The sequence below is a fragment of the Orcinus orca genome, chromosome X, assembly GCF_937001465.1.
Source record: "Orcinus orca chromosome X, mOrcOrc1.1, whole genome shotgun sequence".
Lineage (NCBI taxonomy): Eukaryota > Metazoa > Chordata > Mammalia > Artiodactyla > Delphinidae > Orcinus > Orcinus orca.
The window spans coordinates 131,275,563-131,298,871 of record NC_064580.1 but is presented as its reverse complement, the minus strand read 5'-3'; the positions used below and the strand labels follow the sequence as shown (position 1 = coordinate 131,298,871).

General features: G+C 57.1%; 3 protein-coding genes, 1 long non-coding RNA gene and 1 other non-coding gene across 9 annotated transcripts; 1 reads left to right on the top strand and 4 right to left on the bottom strand.

Moving 5' to 3' along the window:
- Nucleotides 1-232: 232 nt before the first annotated feature.
- TAFAZZIN (tafazzin, phospholipid-lysophospholipid transacylase) lies at nt 233-7,792 on the bottom strand. Of its 4 annotated transcripts, XM_004286669.4 has the most exons (10): nt 7,249-7,785; nt 6,954-7,082; nt 5,885-5,930; nt 5,555-5,640; nt 2,242-2,322; nt 2,093-2,134; nt 1,836-1,898; nt 1,638-1,690; nt 1,183-1,260; nt 233-1,061 (listed from the first exon to the last, which is right to left on the bottom strand). In XM_004286669.4, the coding sequence occupies exons 1-10, from the start codon at nt 7,355-7,357 to the stop codon at nt 960-962; spliced, it is 789 nt and encodes a 262-aa protein (XP_004286717.1). In that variant the 5' UTR covers nt 7,358-7,785; the 3' UTR covers nt 233-959. The 4 variants fall into 4 exon arrangements, with proteins under 4 accessions (XP_004286717.1, XP_033273976.1, XP_012394911.1 ...); XM_033418085.2 differs by lacking the exon at nt 1,183-1,260 and having other exon boundaries at nt 7,249-7,788; XM_012539457.3 differs by having other exon boundaries at nt 233-1,260; nt 7,249-7,787.
- DNASE1L1 (deoxyribonuclease 1 like 1) lies at nt 7,269-14,569 on the top strand. Its single transcript, XM_033418088.2, has 10 exons — nt 7,269-7,310; nt 9,037-9,202; nt 9,809-9,888; nt 11,560-11,613; nt 11,974-12,062; nt 12,144-12,230; nt 13,310-13,410; nt 13,545-13,657; nt 13,738-13,986; nt 14,069-14,569. Exons 1-10 carry the CDS (start codon nt 7,284-7,286, stop codon nt 14,204-14,206), a joined length of 1,104 nt encoding a protein of 367 aa, XP_033273979.2. The 5' UTR covers nt 7,269-7,283; the 3' UTR covers nt 14,207-14,569.
- A 1,325-nt stretch (nt 14,570-15,894) lies between these two features.
- On the bottom strand, nt 15,895-18,382 carry RPL10 (ribosomal protein L10). 2 transcript variants are annotated; one of them, XM_004286671.3, is made up of 6 exons: nt 18,210-18,381; nt 17,467-17,525; nt 17,272-17,379; nt 16,912-17,050; nt 16,195-16,357; nt 15,895-16,110 (listed from the first exon to the last, which is right to left on the bottom strand). In XM_004286671.3, exons 1-6 carry the CDS (start codon nt 18,230-18,232, stop codon nt 15,958-15,960), a joined length of 645 nt encoding a protein of 214 aa, XP_004286719.1. In that variant the 5' UTR covers nt 18,233-18,381; the 3' UTR covers nt 15,895-15,957. The 2 variants fall into 2 exon arrangements, with proteins under 2 accessions (XP_004286719.1, XP_012394908.1); XM_012539454.3 differs by lacking the exon at nt 15,895-16,110 and having other exon boundaries at nt 16,238-16,346; nt 18,210-18,382.
- Nucleotides 16,402-16,536, bottom strand: LOC117199218 (small nucleolar RNA SNORA70). Its single transcript, XR_004480424.1, has one exon. It is a non-coding gene; the product is annotated as a small nucleolar RNA SNORA70 (small nucleolar RNA).
- Nucleotides 18,383-20,905: 2,523 nt separating the features above from the next.
- Nucleotides 20,906-22,248, bottom strand: LOC117199216 (uncharacterized). Its single transcript, XR_004480421.2, has 2 exons — nt 22,126-22,248; nt 20,906-22,027 (listed from the first exon to the last, which is right to left on the bottom strand). It is a non-coding gene; the product is annotated as an uncharacterized LOC117199216 (long non-coding RNA).
- Between the last annotated feature and the right edge of the window lie 1,061 nt (nt 22,249-23,309).

Below are 23,309 nucleotides of genomic sequence, written 5' to 3'. Positions count from 1 at the left end.
TGGGTTTTGAAGCAAGTCCATGAACCTCGCTCTGCGTCCTTTACAGAATGAGATTAATCCCTACTTTTGCAAGGTTGTATGGGGATCATAGACAATGACGGAAGCCTTAGGCGACTGGTACAGACTGAGAGCCCATCTGGTCAAGTGCTCTCGATGTGCCCAGAGCTCTAAGGCCCAGCCTTCCTGTCCAGAGGGTCACCTCCCACCCCCACCCCTACAGGGAGGCCAGATGTAAAAGAGCACAACACAGATGCTTTATTGTTTATAAAACATGAAAACGCAGGCGCCAGGGGTTCAGGTGCTGCCAGGGAGGCCCCAGCGTGAGGGCAGGGGCCGCGTCTTGGGCCCTCGCTGCAGGCTCCATTTGGCTGGGCTCCACTTCTTCTACCTGCAGCCCAGGGCGGGCCCTGCCCGAGGGGCCCACGCCTGTGGGGAGCACGGGCAGAAGGAAGACGTGGCTGACGGCCATCCCTGAGGAAGTGGTGAGCAGCTCCTGGATCAGGGCAGGCGGGTAGAAGCCAGGCCTGGCCACTGCCCCGCTTCAACTACCCTCCCTCCAGTGCCCGGCCCTGGGAGAGAACACCTTGAAGGCAAGAAGGAAGGAGGCCGCTGCCTAAATGTCTTCCTCCCTGCGTGGCCAAGTGGGAGGAGCAGCTGAGACCCTTCTTTCAGCTGAAGAACCACAGAGGAGCTGGAACGCACACCAACTAGGAGAGGGTACCCGTTAAGGGTTCTGAACAAATCTGTCTAAAAAACCGTATCTGAGCTCAAAGCATCTGTCCATCCCCCAGCCCAGCTCTGTGCAGGGCCAGAACCCAAGGCAGCACCGATCTCCCGGCAGCTGGGACTCGGGTCCCAGAGCTGCCTCTGTCCCAGGCCTCGCCGCCCCTCCCTGTCCCCGCCCCAGTCCAAGAGGAAAGCCAGGGCAGGATCTGGGCGGGGTCTGGGCAGGGTGGCGCCTATCTCCCGGCCTGCAGGTGGTTGTGGAGCTGCTCAGCCTGGCTCTTCAGGCGCTGGAATTCCTCCTGGATGAAGTCTGTCAGGGCTTTGCGAATCTCCACCTGAGGGGAAGGACTGGGGCTGGCCTGCAGCCCTCAGGGAGCTTCGCCCAGGGTCCCTGGGAGGCCAAGGGCACTGGGATGGGCTAGGACAGCTCTGGGATGGCCTGGGGGAGAAACTCACAGCTGACTTGTTCTCTGCCCGGAGCCGCTCGAGCACAGGCAGGGCACTGAAGGGCTTCCCAATCAGCACGGTGATTTTCTGTGGGCGACAGGAGCGGGGGGTGCCCACAGCCCCAGCACCCTGGGGAGCCAGAGGCCAAGTCCTGTCCCCACCTTGCTGAGTACTCCCTCGGGTCCACTCTAACCTCTTTAAAACGAGGTGGTTGGGCTCAGTGACATCCAAGGGCCATCCCAGTCCCGGGGTCCATGCCCTAGTCATCCCATCCTGTCCTGTCCCAGTCCCAAGGCCTGCCCCTGCCCCGGCCCCGGCCTTGGTGCCAGGAAGACACCCCACCCCGCTTCACTCCATTCCCCCTGCTGCAGCCTCCTGAATCTGGCCTCAGTGGTGCTGAGTGGGAGTCATGGGGCAGATGGCAGACAGACAGATAGACGGACAAGGTCAGCAGCCCTACCCACCTGTCCAAAGCGGGGGAAGTAGGGCGGGCTGTTAGGAAGGACGTCGTTCATTCCTGTAGCACAGCAGACAGAAGGCTGGGAAGCAGGTGTGGGGTGGAGCAGGGCAGCTCGGGCACCCCCTCTCTGCCACCCAGAGGAGACCCACCCGCCAATACGAGCGAGCGAAGCCCCTTTCCCTGGGCCGCAGCCTTGGCTCACCGACATGCCACAGCGGCAGAATGACAGGATTGAGATGACATTCGGCGATCAGGCGTCCGATTCCTACCCCAGAGAGAGTCAGAAATGGTGGCATGAGTGGAGCTGCAGTGCCAGCCTGCGGCCGGGGCCACTCCTGCCTTCCCCCAGTCAAAAGCAGCTGCCCTGGGCCGGCACCTGCCCTTCCCGCCGCTCCCAACACGCTCCTCTGCCCCGCCTGCCACAGTCCAACCCAGCCGGAGGCGGCCAGCGGCTCTCACCCCACTTGAAGCGCAGGAACTCGGAGCTCATGTTCACTTTCCCTGTTGAGAGGCAGGATGGAGGTGAGGCTGGGGGCTGCCGGGCGGCGGCGGGGGGGCAGTCCCACCCATGTTCTTGAGAGAGTCACGACCCTGCCAGCCCCACTGACCTTCTGGGAAGATGTGCACCCAGTCCCCGTGGTTGAGCTTCTCCAAAATGAAATCCATTCCCTTCTGGTAGACGCCATCTCCTGCCAAGAGACAGTCCCTCCCTTCAGTCTCCATCCTCCAGGGCCCCCCTCCGCCCTCCCTGGGCACGAAGCAGCAGCTCCCCATCCCCCAGCGGGCGGCCCACACGGACACCTTCCAAGGCCAGTCCCTCGGGCCTGCTCGGCTGCCTCCCTGATTGGGCTCCTGCAGCTTTAGGGTGAGCCACCCCTGGGGCGAGCCTACCATTTGCTGCCTCTGGCCCAGTGTGTGCGTGATTTCCAGCCTCACCTGGGCCCCAGATTCTGGACAGCGACCCTGTCCCCGGGGTCTCTGCCAGGCCAGTTCCCGCAGCCACTCCTCACAGGCCCCCCAGCCCTTCCTGAGCCCTCAGCCTCTGCTGGCCCTGCCTCCTGCTGGCCCCTTCCTTGAAAGGCTCCCCCTGAAAACTAGACTCACCCTCAGCCAGGCCTCTCGGGAACAGGAGAATGTTTGACGGAACACAGTGTCACTGAGAGTTGGGGAAAACTCAAACCTGCTACATGGAAAACAGCAGGGTTGAGCCGCCCCCAGTGCTAACAACACTCGCCTTAGAGTTTCCCTGAGACCACGACACTGGACCCAGGTGGCCCGGCGGTCAGCAACAACACAGACATGAATGCCTAATGCCGCGTGCTGGCTCTTGACCTGGAGGCACATGGGGGCAATCTGTACCCACGCACAGTGGAGCCTCACTCGTCAACCTTGTCCGTAGAGTGGACAGAGACAGAGAAGGGGGGAGGTTGAAGAAGCGGGGTAAATATCCTTATGTTATCAAGTAAGGAGTAGAGAGCCACAGCACAAAGAGGGAGAGAGACAGACAGACTGACACCAGGACTCTTTGGGCCAATGCACTAAGAAATGGACTTTCAACCTGTTCTCTGCAAGGCGGAGTCTTTGGAAGGTGCTAGATAGGGATCCAGGAGCCTCAACCCAACCCAAATGGGAACCCGGCCCGGCAGCTCCCTTAGGGGCTGGAGCTGGGGAGCAGTCACCCACTGCAGTTTCTCAGGGCGTCGCAGCTGAGAGCAGCAGTTTCCCTACCTGGGCTCGCATTAGCCGGTAGGGGTGGGCTGCAGGGGCGCAGGCTCCTGCTCTACAAAAACCCACTGGTGCAACCGAGCCATCCAGCTTGGAATCAAAATTTACAAAGACCGTGCTTTGGGAGCAACACTTCATAATGTTTAGCTTTTGCAAATGCTACTTCTACTCACTTGTATAGCTTGTGCAAGATCACTCTGACACTTCACGTCCTATCACAAGGCCTATGCTTGGGGGGCAAGGGGAATTTTCTGGAACACAGAAGCAACATATGCCAGATACTTCCTTTGCTTCAATACGTGTTGTTAGATCTTTGCTGCACGTCAAATGCGTTTGAGAAACAGCTTGTCCCTGCCCACTTTCTCTCACCAGAAGGTGCTTAGGATTAAGATTTCACTTGCTGCTTTTATTGTGCAATAAAACTTAGATGCGGGTCAAAAAGCAGAATGAGACTAGAAGTGGACACGGAAGGCCTCTGAGGTTGCAGAGAGAAGGAACTGAGACTCAGGGACGGGCTGCCTGCGCAGAGTCGCCACCTCTCAGAGCAGTGCACTTGCCATGACACTGTAGCCTCTGCTTGTGTTTCAGTGAAAGGAAGCCGCCTCCAAAAGCACCAAAAACAGAAAGTGTTCCAGGTGGCTATCTCTGGGGAGTAACTAGGTCTGCGGCTCTGGAGGGTGGGCGCTGCAGCTTTTCATTAAAGAACCTTGTTTATTATCTGAGGTTACTTTATTGGATTTTACCATGTTTTACTTCCATCTACTAGAAATAAGATTTCCCTGACCTCCAACGCCCTTTGGTTACTTCCTCTTCACAACCCAACCTCTGGGAGGAGTGGCCAACCCCCCCCCGCCCATCTACCCCACGCCCTGCCCCGAAGCTCCTGTGGCCGTCAGTCCAGAGAAGTGGCTTCTCCAGGGTCACCAGAGGCTTCCACAGTACCGAGGGGCCCTGTTTTGCTTCTTTCCTCTCTGGCCACTGCTCTCTGCTGTCTTGGTGGCTCGTATCTCCTTCTGTGCTGAGGTGCTGTCCTGGGGCCCTGCTCTCTCCGTGCTCTCCCCGTCTACGATCTCACTTCTATGTTTGTGACTTTGTTTGCGGTTGAGTTCCCGGTATCTTTATTCCCAAGCGTTTTTTCGAGCTCCAGAGCTGCGCATCTCACTGTCTCTGGACCGTTCCCTCCTCAGGTGACAGGCTCCTCTCAACCACCATGCTGCCTTCCCCTAGTCCCATCCTCCCAGTGGCTCATCGTTACCAGACATCACCTAGTGTCATCTTTGCGTTTTCTTTTCCTCGCCCCCTCCTACACCCAACCTATCAAGTCCTGTCCACTCCGGCTCCAGAGCGTATCCCAAAGCCGTCTCGTCTCTGCTCTCTGTGGTGACCCCCAGAGGCCCAGCTACAATCTTCGACCCCGCTTCTGCCCTCCAGGCACACTGCAGCCGCGGGCTCTCTCTCTAACCACACTCGAAAGCCCTGTCACTACCCTGATGAGAAAGCAGAGCCCAAATTCTTCACATGATTGTTCCAGAACCTTCACTTTCAGCCTGCAATGCACATTTTCTACCTTTATCACGTACCTCTCCAGTGTCTGCTACATGCTTCCCGTGTCTAGGATGCCTTTCCTTTCATACTCTCCCTGGAAAAATCCTGCTTCCCCAGAGGGAAAAGCAACCTGGATTTGAATCCTGGCTTTGCCACCTCTTGCCCTGTGACCCTGGGCCAGCACCTTTATCCCTCTGAGTCCCCTTATCTGGAGAAGGGGATGAAAATGGGCCCTACCTCCGGAAGCTCTTGAGAGGTGCTGATTAATCACTCAACATCACACCCCTCACCCTACGGCACACGCCACCACCATCACACACTGATGACACCACACTGCCATCAGTGAGTCTCTCTCAGCAACGTCCTCAAGAGAAGGAACCGTGGATAACGCCTCGTCCACGTCTAACATCGGAGCCGGAGGCACACGATCCTCAGGCAGTCGCAGGGAATGCAGTGCGCTCCAAGAAGCCACTGCCACCCCTCCTGCCGCAGGATGAAGCTGGGCCTCACGCGAGTGAGGCAGTGGCCCCCGGCTCCCTGGCTGCCTGGCCCACCAGGGTCCCTCTACTCCCAGCACTGCCAAGCCAGAGGCATGGACCACCAGTCTCCCGGCCTCAAGGGAGGCCAGAGAAGCCCCCAGAAGCACCTCACCTCGGCACACGGGCACGCACTTGCCCAAGCTGAAGAAGTGGGAATGCAGCTCCTTGGTGAAGCAGATGTCTGCGGCCGCGGGGGTCCTGGAACGGGGACAGACGTGGTCACCGCGGCCTCCCCTGCACCCTGCTTCTCTGCCCTGCCCCCAGCGTGAGGCCTGACATCGTGGGCAGTGCAGAATGGAGGCACAGGAGTGCCTGCGGGGCCCCACCCCGTGCCCTGCCTGGACTGCTGGAGGCTCCTCCAGGGCACAGTAGGGGGAGGGCAGACCTGGGCAGAGATGGGTGAAGCCTGCCGGCCCACCACGAGGGGCCCACTGCTCCTCACCAACGCATCAACTTCAGGTTCCAGATGTGGCGGAGTTTCAGGATCCCTGGAGAAGGAGAGAAAAGACTTCATGCCCCAACTTACCTTGTACCTAGGGGGCGCCGATTTCTGTCATCCTGTTTTGGGGAATGAGGGACATGGACAGCAGTACTACCATTTCCCTATGGCCCAAAGTGGCATCTTCCCGACCCTTGGGCTGGACCCCCAAGTTCTCCCGGGCCCCTCCCTCTCTCCCACCCCGTATGTCTTATTAGTCACCACAGCTGGTCTGCCTACCTCCCCGATACATTCTGATGCTGCCTATTCTTCTACCCATTTCCCCACTGTCACTGCCGCCACCTTGGTCCAGGTTACTGGATGGCTCTAGAGCCTCCTTCCTGGTCTCCTGGAATCTGCCTGTGGCACCCTGCAGGCCATGCTCTGCCCGGCGGCAAGGGTGAGCTATGAAAGGCTCTGATTTGACCAAATGGCTTCCCACGAGCTCTAGCTCCTAGTCTATAACCTCCTGAGTCCAGCAGTGGGAGCCCCGGGCACCCCTGTACCCAGCCATCTGGGTTGCTGGAGCCCAGCCACTCCCTGTGAAGTCAGCAGAGCAGGAACTTCTAGGTGGGGAAGCGGGCTCCCCAGCGAGGCTGGTGGAAGGCTACAAACCCAGCCTGGGGCAACGCTGGAAACAGGACCCAGGTCTTCCAGCCCCTAGCCCAGAGTTTCCTTGACAGGACACTCTGTGGTCCTCAGGTTTGTTCCCAAGGCTCTTTGGAACCGTCAACAGTTTAGAGAATGGAGGGTCTGACACATTGGGCCTGATACGTCAGAGTAAAGAAGCTGTCAGACCTTGCCCTACGTCCATTCCCTCCAAATACCTGAGGCGCTCTCCAAATTACACTCCCTAGGAGGATGCTGAAGGGGCCACAAATCAAACTTCCATCCCTGGAGCAGGACAGCCCAGCAACAGGAGTGCCAGAGCTATGCGAAGCAGCCCGTGAGGAGTGAGTTTGTTCTGCTTGTGTTTGGCCCTGTCCCAGGTTCCCTCCTTGCTTCCCCAAACCCAGCACACTGGCCCGTGTACCCCAGAGGTGAGGGTCATCCATGCAGGACTGGTGATTGGACACCGTGATGAGGGGTGTGGCTGGGCCTCGGTTCTCGATGAGCTCGTACAGAACCTCCTTGTTGTGCACGGTGAGGTGGTTCATGTACTCTGGCGGGAGAGCGGGAGGGTCGGGATCTTTGCTTTCTTTCCGGGGAGCCCAGAGCTCCCCCCCCCGGCCAAGCCAGCCCCTGCCAGCGCCCCCAACCCCGAACCCCAACTCTGGTTGGGCGTGGAGACCCGTGGCCAACCCTGCCTCGGCTTTGGGTCCACTCACTGGTCCAGAAGCAGCTGTAGGTGCCCACCAAGCCCATGACGACGCTGCTGGCCAGGGTCCAGGTGAGCGGCGGCACCGCGGGGAACGGCCATTTCACATGTAGGGGCATCTCCCCGCCCCGACCGAGCTTCCCCCACCGCCCCCGGCGGCCCGGCGCTCCCCCTGCCCTGGGGCAGGCTGTGGGGCTACTCTAGGTCTGTGTCCTCAACCGCTCGGGGGATGGGTCCCTAACAGGCCCGCGCCACAGACGGGCGCCGCGGCTCGGCGCGACAGGGGACTCGACCAAGGTCACCTAGTAGGTTAGGCCAGAACCGGGCCCATCCCCGATCTCTCGCCACACACTAGCCGCCCTGGAGCCAGGAGATGGGGTGCGCACTGAGAACCTAGCGCAGACGGGAGCAGCAGCCGCGAAGCCCCCGCACCCGCCGGAAAGCGAGCGTGCGACGGCGCCGGGCTCTACCGCCGTCTGTCGCAAAACGCGCTCGGGCCGCTTGACGGCAGCGGGGGCGGGCCCGCGGGCCGCGTGGCCCCGCCCCGCTCCGGAGCAGCGCTGATTTGAGGCCGCCCACCGGCTGCAGGTCCGTTTTGTCTCATTAGTTCCTCCCCGGTGAACTCTCCGAGAGTAACATGGGCTGCGCAGCACGATTGCCTGACACCACACAAAATCGGGGCTGGCTTCCCTGGTGGTGCAGTGGTTAAGAGTCTGCTTGCCAATGCAGGGGACACGGATTTGAGCCCTGGTCAGGGAAGACCCCACATGCCGCGGTGCTAGCAGCTAAACCCACGTGCTACAACTATTGAAGCCCACGCGCCTAGAGCCCGTGCTCCGCAACAAGAGAAGCCACTGCAATGAGAAAACCGTGCACTGCGCACAGCAATGAAGACCCAATGCAACCAAAAATAAATAAATAAATTTATTTAAAAAAAAAGATCGGGGCTGGCGGAGCACTTTTACTTTAGTTTCTTTCCCCCTTTGTTTTCATTAATTTCATATAACACGGAATTAACCATTTTATAGTATTTTATAGCATTTTATATTACATTATTTTATGTATGTAACATATGTAATGTTAAACGTTATGTATTGTATATGTTACATTATGTAACTTTACATAATTAGCTACATACAACTTTTTTTTTTTTTTTTTTTTGCAGTACGCGGGCCTCTCACTGTTGTGGCCTCTCCCGCTGCGGAGCACAGGCTCCGGATGCGCAGGCTCAGCGGCCATGGCTCACGGGCCTAGCCGCCCCGCGGCACGTGGGATCTTCCCAGACCGGGGCACGAACCCGTGTCCCCTGCATTGGCAGGCGATTCTTAACCACTGTGCCACCAGGGAAGCCCTACAACTTTATATAATCACAATATTACAGAATTGTACTATACTAATGTATGTATGTAATATAATGTAACGTGTGATGCAATATGTAATATATAGCAGCATATAACATACAATAGGAAATACTATATATATTACAGTATTTTATATCGTTTAGTATACCCACAGTGTTGTCAACCACCACCTCTAACTAGGTCCAAACATGTTCATCACCCCAAAAAGAAAGCCCTGTAGGCGTTAAGCAGTCTATTTTTTATTTTTAAAGCAAAGTATAATTTTATTGATTAAAAAATATTTTTCCCGGGAATTCCCTGGCGGTCCAGGGGTTAGGACTCGGCGCTCTCACTGCCGAGGGCCTGGGTTCAATCCCTGCTCCGGAACTAAGATCCAGCAAGACGCGGAAAAAAAAAAAATCCCAGTCTTCGGCTCATCCCCACCCCCAATCCATTAGCACGTAGGTCCTGCCAACGGGGACATTGCCCCGAAGACCGCACTACAACCATTCAGTAAGGACCCATCGCCCGCCCGCAGACACCGCCTGAGTCCCCCACTTGTCCCAGCAGCGACAGTGCAGGACCCCCACGGGGCACTGAGCTGCCAGCGCTCTAATCTCTCAGGTACAGTTTTTTAGTCCGCCCTCGGCTTCCACCACCATGGCCAGTTCCTGCGCCGACTGTCGCTCGCTTTGGGTATTCAGAGCGCTCAGGAGTGCGCAGCCACACCGGGCCCGGCCCGAGGACTTGGAGATAAGGCCCTTGTCCTCGGGGGTGCCCAGGCTCGCCGCGGAGCTTCCCTTTTTCAGGCACGCGCTCCAGCTCTGGAGTCTTCCCCACCGTATCCTTCCTGCAGGCGGCCGGGGACGGGGGCTGAGCGCCGGGCCTGGGAGAGCACAGAACAGAGTCTGCGCTCGGGCGCCCGCAGCTCCTCGCTACGCGCCCTGGGCACAGGAAAAACTCTGACTCACAGCACGGTCATCTGCTCAAACCCTCCCCCGCCTTTGCCTCCGCTAGCGCCCTGTCCCACCCGGGCGGGGAAAGCGGGGTCTGGTGGGAAAGTGGGCGGCCAGGTCCAAGCCAGGCCAGCTGCCCAACCTCCCGGCGGCCTCCGGGGTGGAGCCAGGGCCGGGCCCGCCCACCGGGAAGGGTGGGGCTGCCGAGCCAGCCCTGACGGGTGGGGAGAGTTGAGAGTCTGTTTCTCTTTTTTCGTCTACGGTCCCTGCCCAGGCAGACGTTGTGATTCCGTGGGGAGTCGCGATCCGCTCACAGCACAGGAAGGTGGTGTGGAGACGACCCGTTCTGCACAGGTATGGGAGCCCTCTGGCCAGAGGGAAGGAGGAAATTGCCCCCAGCCTGTGAGGGAAGGCGAGAGGGGAAGGGAATCCCAGGGCTGGGGCTAAGGGCTGGTGTTGGGAGCCCGGACCGACTTTGGGCTGAGGCCAGGAACTCTCTAGTTCTTTTCCTCCGCCCATCTGGGAGCCCCTGGCCCCAGAGCCTCCAAGCCTGCCCTTGCCAGCCCAGGGCTGCCTAAAGGCCTACATACATCCCAGAATAGATACCAGGGCAGGGGACCCAAACTAGCATGAATGACAGAGCAGGTGGCTAGGGAGAAACAGGCATGGAGCCCCGGCAGGCAGAAAGTGAAACCAAGGGGGAAGGTGACAAGGCAACAGAGAAAAGCAGGCAGACAGAAGTAGAGGGACTTACGTCGCTGTATGAGGGCAACACCAACAGGGAGTTGAGCAAGGGCCTGAGCCCGAAAGACACTCAGGAAGAGGGGTGCTCCAGCTGGTAAGATGAACAAGTAGGGCTCACCAGTAGTGGAGGGGATGGGGAGAGGGGCTCCATCACACACTGCAGTGTGGTGAGTTGGTGTGTCCGAGATCATTCTAAATGCATACGCCCTTGAATCCAGCAATTATACTGCTGGGAGTTTGTCTTAAGCATAATGTCTGCCAAGTGAGGAGACAGAGATGCACGAAGATGGTCCTTCTAGTTGCTAATGGCGGTGAAAAGTTGGAATCAACTCTAAGTTCACAATCAACCCTTGTGAACTGCTGGTGGGAATGTAAGATGTGGCAGCCACTGTGGAAAATAGTATGGCGGTTCCTCAAAAAAGTTAAATATAGGATTACCATATGTTCCAGCAATTTCACTTCTAGGTATCTAACCAAAAGGATTGAAAGCAGGAACTTGAAGAGATATCTGTACACTCATGTTCACAGTAGCAGTATTGACAGTAGCCAAAAAGTGGAAGCAACCCAGTGTCCATGGATAGGTGAATAGATGAACAAAACATGGTCCATCCATACAGTGGAATGTTATTTAGAATTTACAAGGAAGGACATTCTGACATGGATGAAATGAGCACATTATGATCAGTGAGATCAAACGGTCACAGACAGGCAGATACTGTATGACTCCACTTGTATGAGCTGCTTAGAGTCAGGCAGATTCCTAGAGACAGAAAGTAGGATGGGGGCAGGGCACGGGCTGGGGGAGGGGATGTGGGGGCTAGTGTCAAATGGGGACAGGGTTTCAGTTTGGGAAGATGGAAGAGTTCTGGGGATGGATGGTGGGGATGGCTGCACAACAATGTGAAGGTGCTTCATGCCACTGAACTTCAAAATGGTTAAGATGGTGAACGTGATGCTACGTGTATTTGACCGCAGTTAAAAAGAACGAGACTGAACCATACACGCTGATGTGGGAAGGTGTCCACAAGAAAGGCAGGAAATGTGTGATGCTGGCAGCTCTGGGAGGCTGGTGCTGGGCAGCAGCAGGACGGCATCGCTTTCTCTGTCGCATTTTACCATGTCCTTCTGGAACTAGAATTGAGCCCAACTGGGACCTGAACCTGGAGCAACCTGGATTCCTCTGGAGGGTTCCAGAAGCCCATACACGGCCATGCACTGCTTCTGCTCCTCCTCCTGGCTGGTGGGGCTGACACCTTTCACATCTGTGCTTTTAACACCCAGCGGCTGACGCTCAGCAAGGTGGCCAGGGAGCCTGTGCTGGACACCTTAGTTCAGGTAGGTTCATCACTGCAGAGAAGCTGTGCCCCTAAGGACCATGGCCCAAAGCCCCCTAGCCCTACCTGACCAGGGGCATGTGCCAGAGAAGAGGGGACATCAGGAGACATGGTGTGGAGACATGGAGCACCTTCCTGCCCTGTCACTGGCCTCAGTCTCCTCCTCCATAAAGTGGGTGTGGTGTTGGTGGAGATGGCGTTCAGTCTTCTCCCGGGTCCCTTCTAGCCTCGCTGCTCTGTTTGGCCTGCAGCCAGCGTGTCGTGCCACTCTTGGCCGCGCTGGTGCCGGGCCCCCAGGGATACCACCCCTCTCCCAGGGTGGCTGGCACTGAGTGGGGCTGGCCTTCCTGGTGTCCTGCAGATCCTGGCTCGCTGTGACATCACAGTGCTGCAGGAGGTGGTGGACTCTACTGGCAGTGCCATCCCACTCCTGCTTCGAGAACTCAATCGGTGAGGAGGGCTCTGTGGGTCTAAACTGGGGGCCCCACAGAGCCTCAGGGCCACTGACCCGAGGTTCCCCTTTCCTGGCAGATTTGATGACTCTGGGCCCTACAGCTTCCTGAGCAGCCACCTGCTGGGGCGTGGCACGTACAAGGAGAAATACGTGTATATCTACCGGTGAGTGCAGATGGTGACCGGGGCGGTCTGGACACTTGGCCCGGTGTGCGGCGGCGCAGTAGCCCCAAGGGTGGCCCTCACCTCCGCATCACCCTTTTTCTCCTCAGTGGTTTTACCCTGGGGTCTTCTTGTCCTCTACCCCAGACAGCTTTAGTGCCCACGTGTCCCTCCAGCGGGTGGCCTTCCTTCTGCAAGTACAGAAGTGGGGCCCCCCGCCTCTCTCCTGTGGAAGCCACAGGGGCTCGGGGTGAGGCTGGCTCCCTCTTTGGGAGTGACTGGTTGCAGCTTCTGGGAAGAGGCTCACCAGGGGCCTGTCGTGGGTCCTGGGCAGACCCAGTTTCCAGAAACAGCCCTAAGTCCCTGGGAGGATAGCCTGGGGCGGGGGTCAGGATTGAGAGGGCAAGGGTGGCAGTCAGGGAAGGAGACCTGTTCCTATATATAGATGAAATTACATAATGTCTAGAATTCACTCCAAAATGATGGGGGAACAGAGACACGCCCATACAGTAGCACCGCTCATAACAGTCTCAAAGTGGAAATGATCCGAGTGTCCGTCAGCTGATGAACAGATAAACAAAAGGCCGTCTCTCCACGTAGTAGGATATCATTCAGCCTAAGAAGGAAGGAAGTCTGAGCCAGGCTGCAGCCTGGATGAACCTGAAACATGTGCTGAGGGAAAGAACCAGACACAGAAGACTATGTATTATTGGATTCCGTTCACATGAAATGTCCGGCAGAGGCGATGTACAGAGACAAGACAGATCAGGGGCTGCCAGGGGCTGGCGGGGAGGGGAACAGGAACTGCTCATGGGCGAGGTTTCTTTGGGGTGATAAGAATGTTCTAAAATTGATTGTGGGGATGGTTGCACAACCTTGTGAATGTACTGAATGCCACTGTATCGTGCATTTTACACAGGTGAGTTTTACGATGTGCAAATTATATCTCAATCTAAAAGAAGTTCTAGAAAGAAAGGCTAGGCAGGCTGCGCTCACATGAAATGGAGCTGCTGGTGGAGGGCTGCCCCCTGAGTGCCAGGTCTGATGTGAGCACTTGCAAACTGAAACCAGTGGTCCACCAGGTCACACAGGGCGCAGGTCCTGGATTCCTACGTGTACGACGATCAGAATGACCTCTTTGCCCGGGAGCCCTTTGTGTGCCGGTTCTCTTTGCCCAGCAAGGGTAGGTAGGGATGAAGGGTGGCCCCCTATGAGGGAGCAGGAATGGGGGTCTGGTGGGTTCTACGGGGCCCTGGGGGGACTGGGCAGAGGAGGGCCAGGAGTGGCTGGGAGCCCTCTGTCCCCGGGGCCTTGCAGTCCTTCCCAGCCTGGTGCTGGTCCCACTGCACACCACGCCGAAGGCCGTAGAGACGGAGCTCAACGCCCTGTACCACGTTTTTCTGGACGCCTCCCAGCGCTGGCAGAGCGAGGTAGGGCTGGGCCAATTGTATGGGAGGGAGGGGGACAGGACGGCCAGGTGGCCAGGCCCGACTGCTGCTTCCCTCTCCAGGACGTGATCCTGCTTGGGGACTTCAACGCTGACTGTGCTTCACTGACCAAAAAGCGCCTGGATGACCTAGTCCTTCGGACTCAGGCTGGCTTCCACTGGGCCATCCCTGATGGCGTGGACACCACGGTGCGGGCCAGCACCCACTGCACCTACGACCGCATAGTGCTACACGGGGAGCATCTGCAGAGCATGCTGCGCGGCGCAGCCGCCTTCGACTTCCCCCAGAGCCTCGGGCTCACCGAGGAGGAGGTAAAGGGGTGAGGCAGGAACGGGCTCGTGGAGAAGCCCCTAGGCCCCGAGACTGACGCTTTGTCCCGCTGCCCACCCCCAGGCCCTCAACATCAGCGATCACTACCCCGTGGAGGTGGAGCTGAGCTGCGCGGTGCACGGGGCCCAGACCCTCAGCCTGGCCGCTCTGTTACCGTCACTGCTGCTGCTCCTGTCCCCCCAGCTGGGCCTGGTGGCCTGAAGCCACCGCATGCCAGCTGCCCAGTTGCGAGGACTATGCCGTTTTCTGGACTCAACCCACCCGTTCTATCCTGCCCTGCCACTCCTCTATGCCCTGCCACTCCTCTATGCCCTGCCACTCCTCTATGTGCCTTTGCTTTGGCCTGTGCTTGGCATGAGAATGTGGAAGAGGAAGGCAGGAGCCCTGAGGCTGGAACCACGCCACTCTAAGCCCAGGTAGTGTCAGGAGTGAGGACAAAAGGCAGGCTCCAGGGCTGGGGTGGGGGAACGAAAATCCCCCATGCTGCAATGAAGATCCCACGTGTCACAACTAAGACCCCGATGCAGCCAAATAAATAAATATTTATTGTATGCCAAGACCATACACGCTGAGAACAGAAAGCTCGATTGCAGGGATATTACATGTGTGTAGCAGACATGGCAAAGGGTCATCTTTATCATACGTGGGACTCACATGAAGCAAGACCCGACTAGATACAGGGACGGAGCTAAACAGTTCACACACACACACACACACACACACACACACACACACACACACACACACACACACACACACACACACACACACACACACGGTAAGTAGTCCACAGGAAATGTTTAAGTTCATTGTAACCCAGCTAGCTACCCTGACACCTCGGAGGCTGGTTACCAACCCTACAGGTGCACACAAAGCATCTGCATAAACCACTTATAGTATCTACAGAAGTCACCGTGCATGCGACCCCCCAGGGGAAAGGAATACAGGATACTACAGCCGCAGCAACAATGACCCCACTTAGTGTTCTCATTAAAGACGGCTAGCAGGACATCAGAGCCGTTTAAGTGCAAGTTATGTTTTTATGATTTAGAAGCATCAACTTTAGGTTAAAAGGTAGTTTTAAACTTTAGAAATGGCAGTCGCTAAGGATTACAAGATGCCAGAGGCCTCTCGGGGGCTGACTGCTGCACGCAGTCACAGCCAGACTGCAGCAAGGCTCTCGGGCTACTATGCCGGGCTCTGGAACAAATCCCTTTAGGGTCCTCTTCTCCTGGGCTCACAGCCCCAGGCCACCCCCCCAGCAGAGCTCTGGGACTCGGCTGCTCTTACAGCAGGGTGGCCCTGGCAGTTGGTGTCAGATAGCACACCAGGATCCCCTGGGCCAGAGGGCACTGCACACTATTTGCCCAAAGGTCTCTTGTCGCCAAGCTCTATCTCAGCCATAGGAGCTTGATATCAGGAGTAAAGGGCCCTGGGAGTGAGGCCCTGTAAGGGGTAGTGGGTTAGGCTTAGGATGGGGTGGGGTGACGAGATTTCTCAACTCTGTAGACGGGGAAATGTGGTTAGGCCCAGGACAAATGTTTACTCCAGGGGTAACTGGGGAAAATACAGCCAGAACCATGTCTGGTCTGCTTCCTTCCTCCCCATGTCCAACAATGTTCCTGTCCTGGTCTGGGACCCTGGGGAAGAGCTTCCACAGCTGCCCGAGACCCCTTTCCATCACCCAGGGTGGGTGCTTTGCTAAGGAAGTGCTCCATGCACATGCAGGGGGACTTGTGAACCTACTGCCTGGGATCTAAGGCAGGTCCAAGTGCTGGCCCTGCTAAGTGCCAACTGGCCAGCTTAGTGGTCAGCCTTTTTCTGAAGAGAAGAGAGAGCAACCCTAGGACTCCCAGAGGCTCCCCACCCCCCATGAATCCAGATGCAAAGACAGGAGAAGAAAGTAGAGTTTATTAGGGGCCATAGGTGGGGAGGGGGCGGCGCCAAGGCTCTCACGAGTGCAGGGCCCGCCATTTGTCCAGGGGGCCACGATTAGGGATGTACTTGACCCCACAGCCATCCGGAATGAGCCGCTTTTCTGCCACCATGTTTTCAAACTCATCTGCATTAAACTTAGTAAATCCCCACTTCTTGGAGATGTGGATCTAGAGAGAGACAGAAACAGCTGAGTCAGGAGACCTGGGGACAGGAGCAGGGAAAGGTGAGACCAAGGCTGTAGCACTACATACCTTCTGGCGGCCAGGGAACTTGAACTTGGCCCTGCGGAGGGCCTCAATCACATGCTCCTTGTTCTGCAGCTTGGTGCGGATGGACATTATGACCTGGCCAATGTGGACCCTGGCCACTGTGCCCTGGGGCTTTCCAAAGGCACCACGCATACCTGTCTGGAGCCTAGATTGGGAACAGCATGCCAGTCATTAATGTCCACCGGAAAGGGCTGTCTCCAAGGTCCCTTAGGGCAACCCGTACAGGCAACAGGCCGCATACACTACCGAGGAGGCTGCTGTTTGCAGCCATTGCGCACTGGGCCCCCATGGGGAAAAGAGCACAGTCGGCTTAACTGGCTGCAGAGAACACAGAGAACCCTAAAACAGACTAGCTAGAATCCCTGCAAGGTGCTACTGGGCTCATCTGAAAGCCATCCAACCTGTGACCACGCCAGCAACCTGCCTGCCTGCAGCTCACATCATTAGGCTCAAAGAGGAGCTCCTCTGGCAGGAGCACCTCCCTCTACCTGTTTCCCAGAGCCATGGCGCCTTTTGTGTTCGTCTCTGGGACTGTCCACTTAAGTCCACTTGCTAGCCCTTTGGCCTGGCTTTGCTATGGGTGGTTGAATCTTTGTGAGGCCACCTCTTTGCCCTGACTGATGAAAAAAGTAATCAAGCCCAGGCTTTAAGGTATGGGAGAACATCTGAAAAGGCCAGGAGTCTCAGGACCCAGCTCACCTATCAGCTCCAGCACAGGACAACATCTTGTTGATGCGGATGACGTGGAAGGGGTGGAGCCGCACTCGGATGTGAAAACCATCTTTGCCGCAGCTTTTCACCATGTACTTGTTGGCACAAATACGGGCAGCCTCCAGGGCTATTGGGGCGGGGGAGGCAGCAGAGTGAGACAAAATGGCACAGAAGCACTTACCATGGCTCTCTGGGAACACCTGTATTGGCTAGGGGAGTTTAGTAAAGAGGCTCACGATTGGCTGCTCGTGATTAATGACCTGATAATTCCAGTGCAGTGAGCTCTAGGTCTGCCCGGGGGCCCACATACAACGGACCAGGAATGGTGAACAAGGAAACCTGCCTCACCTTCAGAGGAGAGCTGCTCATATTCATCCGACACCATGTGGCCACAGAGGGGGAACTCATCCACTTTTGCCTTCTTCCGCCCCAGGTCAAAGATGCGGATCTTAGCATCTAGAAAAAAACTCTGCTGAGTGTGTGTGTGCCATAGCCACTGGGTCAGTGCAGCCAAACCAGTTTGGGGGCTTTCCCACCACTTACCAGGGACACCTCGGCAGAAGCGAGACTTTGGGTATGGCTTGTTCTTGCAATACCGGTAACTGCGGGGAAGGGGAGGAACCCAAGTTAGCAGGGATTCACAAGTGAACTCCACAATAGGCACTTTGAGTTCTTCCTCAATCTATGCCCTGTTGTGTTTTCAACTTCCTATAAGGCTAACATCCTGAAACGGACTTTCTCAATTTAAATACTGCGAAGAGTAACACACTTCATGCCATCCACCTAAAGTCCTTTGGGCACGTGGCATTAAGTCGGCCTCCAAGCCTCGTGATGGGCGCCCCCTGAAGGGCACACGAGGCGGCTGAACACGCTTTTCTGGGACTGCCCTTGCCGACCAAGGAGCCCACACGGCACGTCGCCTGGAAATAAAACGGGGATGGCACACAAAGGCCCTGAGGGCACCGAACCTAAAAAGCAAGCGACTTTCCAGCTCTGAAGGCGCGATGCAAGGCGGACGTCGCTTGTAGCCCTAAAATGGGGCTAACATATGCAGACCTGGGTCAACCGGCCACTCCAACGAAAAGGGGGAAGCGGTAAACACCAGCATGAATTTATAAAACCAAATGGTACAAACAAAGACCTAAAGCGACCTGCAAGTTCTTGGAGAATACGCGGGGTCCGTTCCCAGGACAGGAAAGCCGCACTAGGGAGACCCCACCCACGGCTGCTTTTAGCAGCCAAATGCAATTCTCCCCCACTTTCCCAGCAGCGAAACAGGCACTCACCAGCGGGCGGGGCGGCGGCCCATGGCGACACCAAGATCTTCAGTGGCTGCAACAAAACATACAAGATCGGAAGAGCAGTCGAAGACAGGCCTTGAACTAGAGGAGAGAAATGGCAAGGGCACCGCACGAGCCACAACCGCCGACTACTCACCGGGCCGAAGGGAAAGAGACGCTCTTACGCCTGCGCAGGCCTTATATAGGCCGTCTATCTTCACGCGTAGGAACCATAGAGTCCGGGTGAGGGCGGATAGACACTCTGTCACACTTCCGGACCGTAGTCGCAGCGGTGCTCTGCGCCTGCGTGCGGGAGTGGCTGGGCACAAGCGCAGAGCGGGGAGGCGGCTAGGTCCCGTACCGCAGGCGGCCAGCTGGCGAATGGGGCTTCGCCACATCGGCGAGAGAAGCCGGCTTCCGGCTGGCCATTGTGGGCGTAGAACTCTTGCCCGAGGCTTTGCCGTAACAATGAAAGACGTATGTTCCTAGAGTTGAAAGAAGGAAAATGCCGAATGGGGCTTACGGCGGCCGCGCGCGTGTTCCTGGGCATGGCGGAGCCCGGGACAAGCCCTCTGTACCTTCCCCCTGCGCTCCAGAGCCCAGCAGGGAGGCGCCCTGCTGGAGGCTCTGCCCACGTTCATTTGTCGACCAGGAGGCGGAGCGAGAGGCCCGCCCTCGCCCCGCCTCCGCAGCCCCCGGGCCGTAACCGAAGAGTCCTGAGCCCTCTTGTTTGCGAGCTGTACGCCAAGTCCTCCTTTCCTGGAGACCCGGGGCGGGGCCTGCGTCGGCCCCAGGAGGTCTGTGCCCTCCCGCGAGAAAGGCCAAGAAAAAGCCGCCCCGCAAGATCCAGGGCTCAGGAGAGCCCGTGAACACCGTTGGGCCCGCCCTGACCCGGCAGAGAAAAGAGACGTTGTGCTCCCCAGGGTGACTTGGAGAAGGGGAAGAGGAAGGTGGCGACCCCACCCAGATGGCAAACGAGCACCGTCACTCCTTGTCCGGCTGGGCCCAGTCCTGGCCTCTGAGAGCTGCCTTGATCTGTATCCTGGGAGCTTCCACACTCCCGGGGCCCAGAATGTGGCGCCCACCCCCACACACAGTTCTTGCCCCGCCCACTGAATTCCAGCGCCTCCTGAGTGTGCCTCTGAGATCTTCTAAGGTAAAGCACGGACCCGCCCCCTGCCCGCCCAAGAATACATCCAGAGAAGTGTCCACAGCTAGTACCCATACCACCAGGGATCTAGGTATCCGCCAGAGGTGCCCACGCTTCTAGAGCTGGGGATAGCAAGAAGGTAACAAAGTCTTCCCCATGTCACTTGACAGGTGTGACACACCTGTTCTTCTCCAGGACGACCTTTCACTTTAGTGAATGGGTCCTTTAGGAAGGCTTGGGAAGATTTGCGCTGTGCACTTCCAGCAATGCTGCAACTAGGTCCTTCCCAGGGAACACAGCCTCCCCTTCCATCAGGGGGCTCTGGGTCTGGAAACTGGGTGAGAAGGTGTAACTCTCCACGGGGGCAACTCAAGTCAGGTTTTTGCTCCCAGAACTAGAGGATTTAGGGTTATACGCATCAAGCAGTCCTGTAGCAGGCTGCCCAACTATTTCCTTCTTAGAGGCTCATTTTCTTTTCTTTCTTTTTTTTTTTTTTTTTGCGGTACGCGGGCCTCTCACTGCTGTGGCCTCTCCCGTAGCGGAGCACAGGCTCCGGACGCGCAGGCTCAGCGGCCATGGCTCACGGGCCCGGCTGCTTCGCGGCATGTGGGATCTTCCCGGACCGGGGCACGAACCCGTGTCCCCTGCATCGGCAGGCGGACTCTCAACCACTGTGCCACCAGGGAAGCCCTAGAGGCTCATTTTCTGCGCCTTGCTCACCTGGCTCCAGCCCGTCATTCTTGCTTTTCCTGGAACGTGCCAGACTGTTCCTGGGGTCCTTGGTCCTTCCGCTCGTGTTCCTGCGCTAATGGCTCTCTCAGCACCTTGCTGAAAAGAGCTGCTTCTGGACCTATCCCTGGAACACAGTTGGGGGATGGAGTGTTCAGGCTGGATATGATGAATGTACTCTCAAATTCCTCTCTCCCTAAGCCTAGGGATTCTGTCCTGCACCTCCTGTCAGGGCATTTCTGGCATCAAAACCCATGAAATGCAGGTCAGTAGTAGGTCCAAGCCAAGCATGTGAGGTGCTAGACTACACACCAGCTGTATGTCCTAATACTTTTCTTATTTTAAAATTTATTTATTTATTTATTTTTGGCTGCATTGGGTCTTCGTTGCTGCGCGCGGGCTTTCTCTAGTTGCGGCGAGCGGGGGCTACTCTTCGTTGCGGTGTGCGGGCCTCTCATTGCGGTGGCTTCTCGTTGCCCAGCACGGGCTCTAGGCGCGCGGGCTTCAGTAGTTGTGGCTCGTGGGCTCTAGAGCGCAGGCTCAGTAGTTGTGGCGCACGGGCTTAGTTGCTCCACGGCCTGTGGGATCTTCCCGAACCAGGGCTCGAACCCGTGTCCCCTGCATTGGCAGGCGGATTCTTAACCACTGCGCCACCAGGGAAGGGAAGCCCCTGTCCTAATACTCTTAATCTGGAACCTCTAGTAAATACGCTATCAGTTAATCCACCCCATCGAGTGGCCCACCTCACCTACTGAGTCGCACACCCTGAGAACCTACTACCACAAACGTTCAAATACAGTTCAGTTGGTAGATATCAGTGAAGTCTGGAAAATATTTTTTTAATATCCTTATGGAAAATATGTATTGACGCATGACGCTCTTTCCTCTAGGGTCAGGCTTTGGTCTGTCCCCCTGGATCATGCTGTGATTAGGCCCCAGTTATGGGTCTAATGGCAACAGGGTGGGGTGGCACAGGTGTGGAGGACAGAGGGTGTCCCCTTGCAAGGCATCTGCGCCAGGTGAGGTGATGACACAGTCCTCAAGGGAGAGAACAGCAGCCTGCCAGAGACGGGAGGGCAGGCTACTTCCACCCGCAAGGGAGGCTGCAGGGGACCGGGGGCTTCCCGACTGTCAGCCTCCACCGAGGGCAACCCGATGTCCCGATTCTAGGCTTCAGGGTCCCACTCCTCCAGCCAGTGCCGTAGCCTTCACACGAGAAACATGGAGAGGCTGGGAATTCAGGTGACCTTGGGATTCTGCAACCCGCACAATGATGCAGGTTTCGTTTGTGTTTGTAGTGTTTGATTTCCAGTACCGTCAGCCCTGCAGGTTACAGGAGGAAGAGAATTTTTAGGGCTGCCATGGAAGTGCTCTGGCTGGCATACTGTGCCTTGAGCTGAGAGGTAAGGAATCGGACCTTGTCAGTTTTTTCTCCGTGCACTCCCGGGGACACTGTGGAGTCACCCCACACACAGCCTTGATCCCCAGCGTCCCCTCCACGACAGTTCAGGGCAGCAGCCGCTGCGGCTCCCCTGGGCACTTGCTGCACTGGCCCTTCATCCCAGTCAACCGCAGGGGAGAGCTTGATGAGTGGTGAGGCCCCCGCAGGTCATGGGTGCCTCGAGCCCCACTAGGTTACCCAGGGATCGGAGGGCTGGAGGAACAGAGATGGTACAGGAAGAAGCTGCCCCCCAGCCCCGGAGCCTGGGGAAAAGGGAGGGGGTTGAGGTCATCTGAAGCCTAGAAGGCAGGATAGGGGGCCTTGAAGAACAGAGGCTGGATCTCTGAGGAGGGGCTGCGGCAGTTTCTCAGGGAAGGAGAAAGCAGCAGCATCGCTAAGAGGGGGAACGGGACAGGAGGGGCAGGAGGCGATTTCCCAGGCACCACCGATCTTCCAGGGCACTGCTTCCTTCTTCGGTGGCATCCGATCTGTGGTTCCATTCATCTGTTGAGATTTTTATTTCAATGACTGTGGCTTTGTTTTTAATTCCTAAAGTTCTTTTTCTTCTTCAAATCGGCCTGGGCTTTTAAAATTAGTCTTACCTTTGTGATTCCTTCCTTGGTATCTTTGTTTTGTGTCTGGGAGGCTGCTGAAGATTTGGGGAGTGGGAGTAGCCTTCTATCACAGTAATGCAAACGACTTGTAAATAGCCATGAGAACTGCTCTGATCTCAGGAGAATCCAAAGGTAATGTCAGTCTGTGTTTCAGAGGCCGCCCCCCCCCCCCCCATTAAGCACAAGAGTAGAAGGTGTTTCTCTTTCTCACCCTCCTTCCTTTATGGGCTGGCCCAAGGCCAGGGCGGGGATAGTCACCAGGACTCACCTCTGATGCCTTCAGGACAAGCTGACATGCCACACCCACCACGCCCGGGAGCCTCCCTGTGAGGGAGCAATCCAGATGCAGCGCCTCCCCGCAAAAGGACGTCAGGCTTAGAGGCCAGTGTCCTTCATCCACACCTCGCCTCGGCCACCTGCTAGCTAGTGATTCAGAACAAGCTCCTCAACCCTTCTGTCACGTTGGCCTCATTTGCTCATCTGGAGAATGGGGATGACATGCTCCCAACTTCCTAGGGCCACCGCGAGGGTGGAATGGACGAGTCCAGGCACGGAGCCGGCACTCGCAGCCCTCACTGAAAACTATATTATCTGGCCTCTGATAGGGATGCCCTGGGGACAGGACGTTGACAGGGCCAGTCGTCCGTCCGATGCTCCATGAGGGTGGGCGGTGTCTTCAATTTGAGCTGGCAGACCCGTCTTCCGCTGGGCCTCTGGGAGTCCCGAGGGGGAAGCCGGGGGTGAGGTGTCCCCTTCCAGGGAGCGACTGCTCTTCGGGGAGCCCAGCAGTACTACCACGATGGGGGGCACTGGGCATCGTCTCTCTCAGCCTGCGGTTCTCTGAAGCCCCTCTGTCTGCGGCAGGGGGGGGGGGAGGCAGCCCCAGCTTGTGGATGATGGGGGCAGGGGCTCCTCTCCTGCTCACTCAGACCCATGCTGGGATGGACCCACTTCTTCGTACAGCCCTGTCCTTCCTTTTCACTGTGCAGGTGACCGTTCAAGAGCGCTGCTTTCAGGCGGATTTCAGTTCTGCTCTCTCACCTTCTGCGGCCCATTAACTCTGAGCCCCTCGGAAAGCCTGCCCGCAGCTCCTCTCCCAGGCCCAGCCTCGGCCCCAGCCACCCCACTGATTCCATTTGAGGTTTCCCCCATGGATCTCCCTCGCTCCCCTG

Bases quoted from the DNA above. Each gene is read 5' to 3' on its own strand.
- DNASE1L1 (XM_033418088.2), top strand. From the start codon at position 7,284: ATGACGACGCTGCTGGCCAGGGTCCAG. The intron at 12,231-13,309 runs GTGAGTGCAGAT...GTGGTCCACCAG, and splicing joins AAATACGTGTATATCTACCG to GTCACACAGGGCGCAGGTCC. The intron at 13,658-13,737 runs GTAGGGCTGGGC...TTCCCTCTCCAG, and splicing joins CCCAGCGCTGGCAGAGCGAG to GACGTGATCCTGCTTGGGGA.
- TAFAZZIN (XM_012539457.3), bottom strand. From the start codon at position 7,357: ATGCCCCTACATGTGAAATGGCCGTTCCCCGCGGTGCCGCCGCTCACC. The intron at 5,931-6,953 runs GTACACGGGCCA...CTCCTTCTCCAG, and splicing joins GGATGACCCTCACCTCTGGG to GGATCCTGAAACTCCGCCAC. The intron at 1,899-2,092 runs GTGAGAGCCGCT...TCTCTGGGGTAG, and splicing joins GTTCCTGCGCTTCAAGTGGG to GAATCGGACGCCTGATCGCC.
- RPL10 (XM_004286671.3), bottom strand. From the start codon at position 18,232: ATGGGCCGCCGCCCCGCCCGCTG. The intron at 17,526-18,209 runs GTGAGTGCCTGT...CCTTCCCCGCAG, and splicing joins GGCCGCCGCCCCGCCCGCTG to TTACCGGTATTGCAAGAACA. The intron at 16,358-16,911 runs GTGAGCTGGGTC...TTCCCAATCTAG, and splicing joins TCCTGTGCTGGAGCTGATAG to GCTCCAGACAGGTATGCGTG.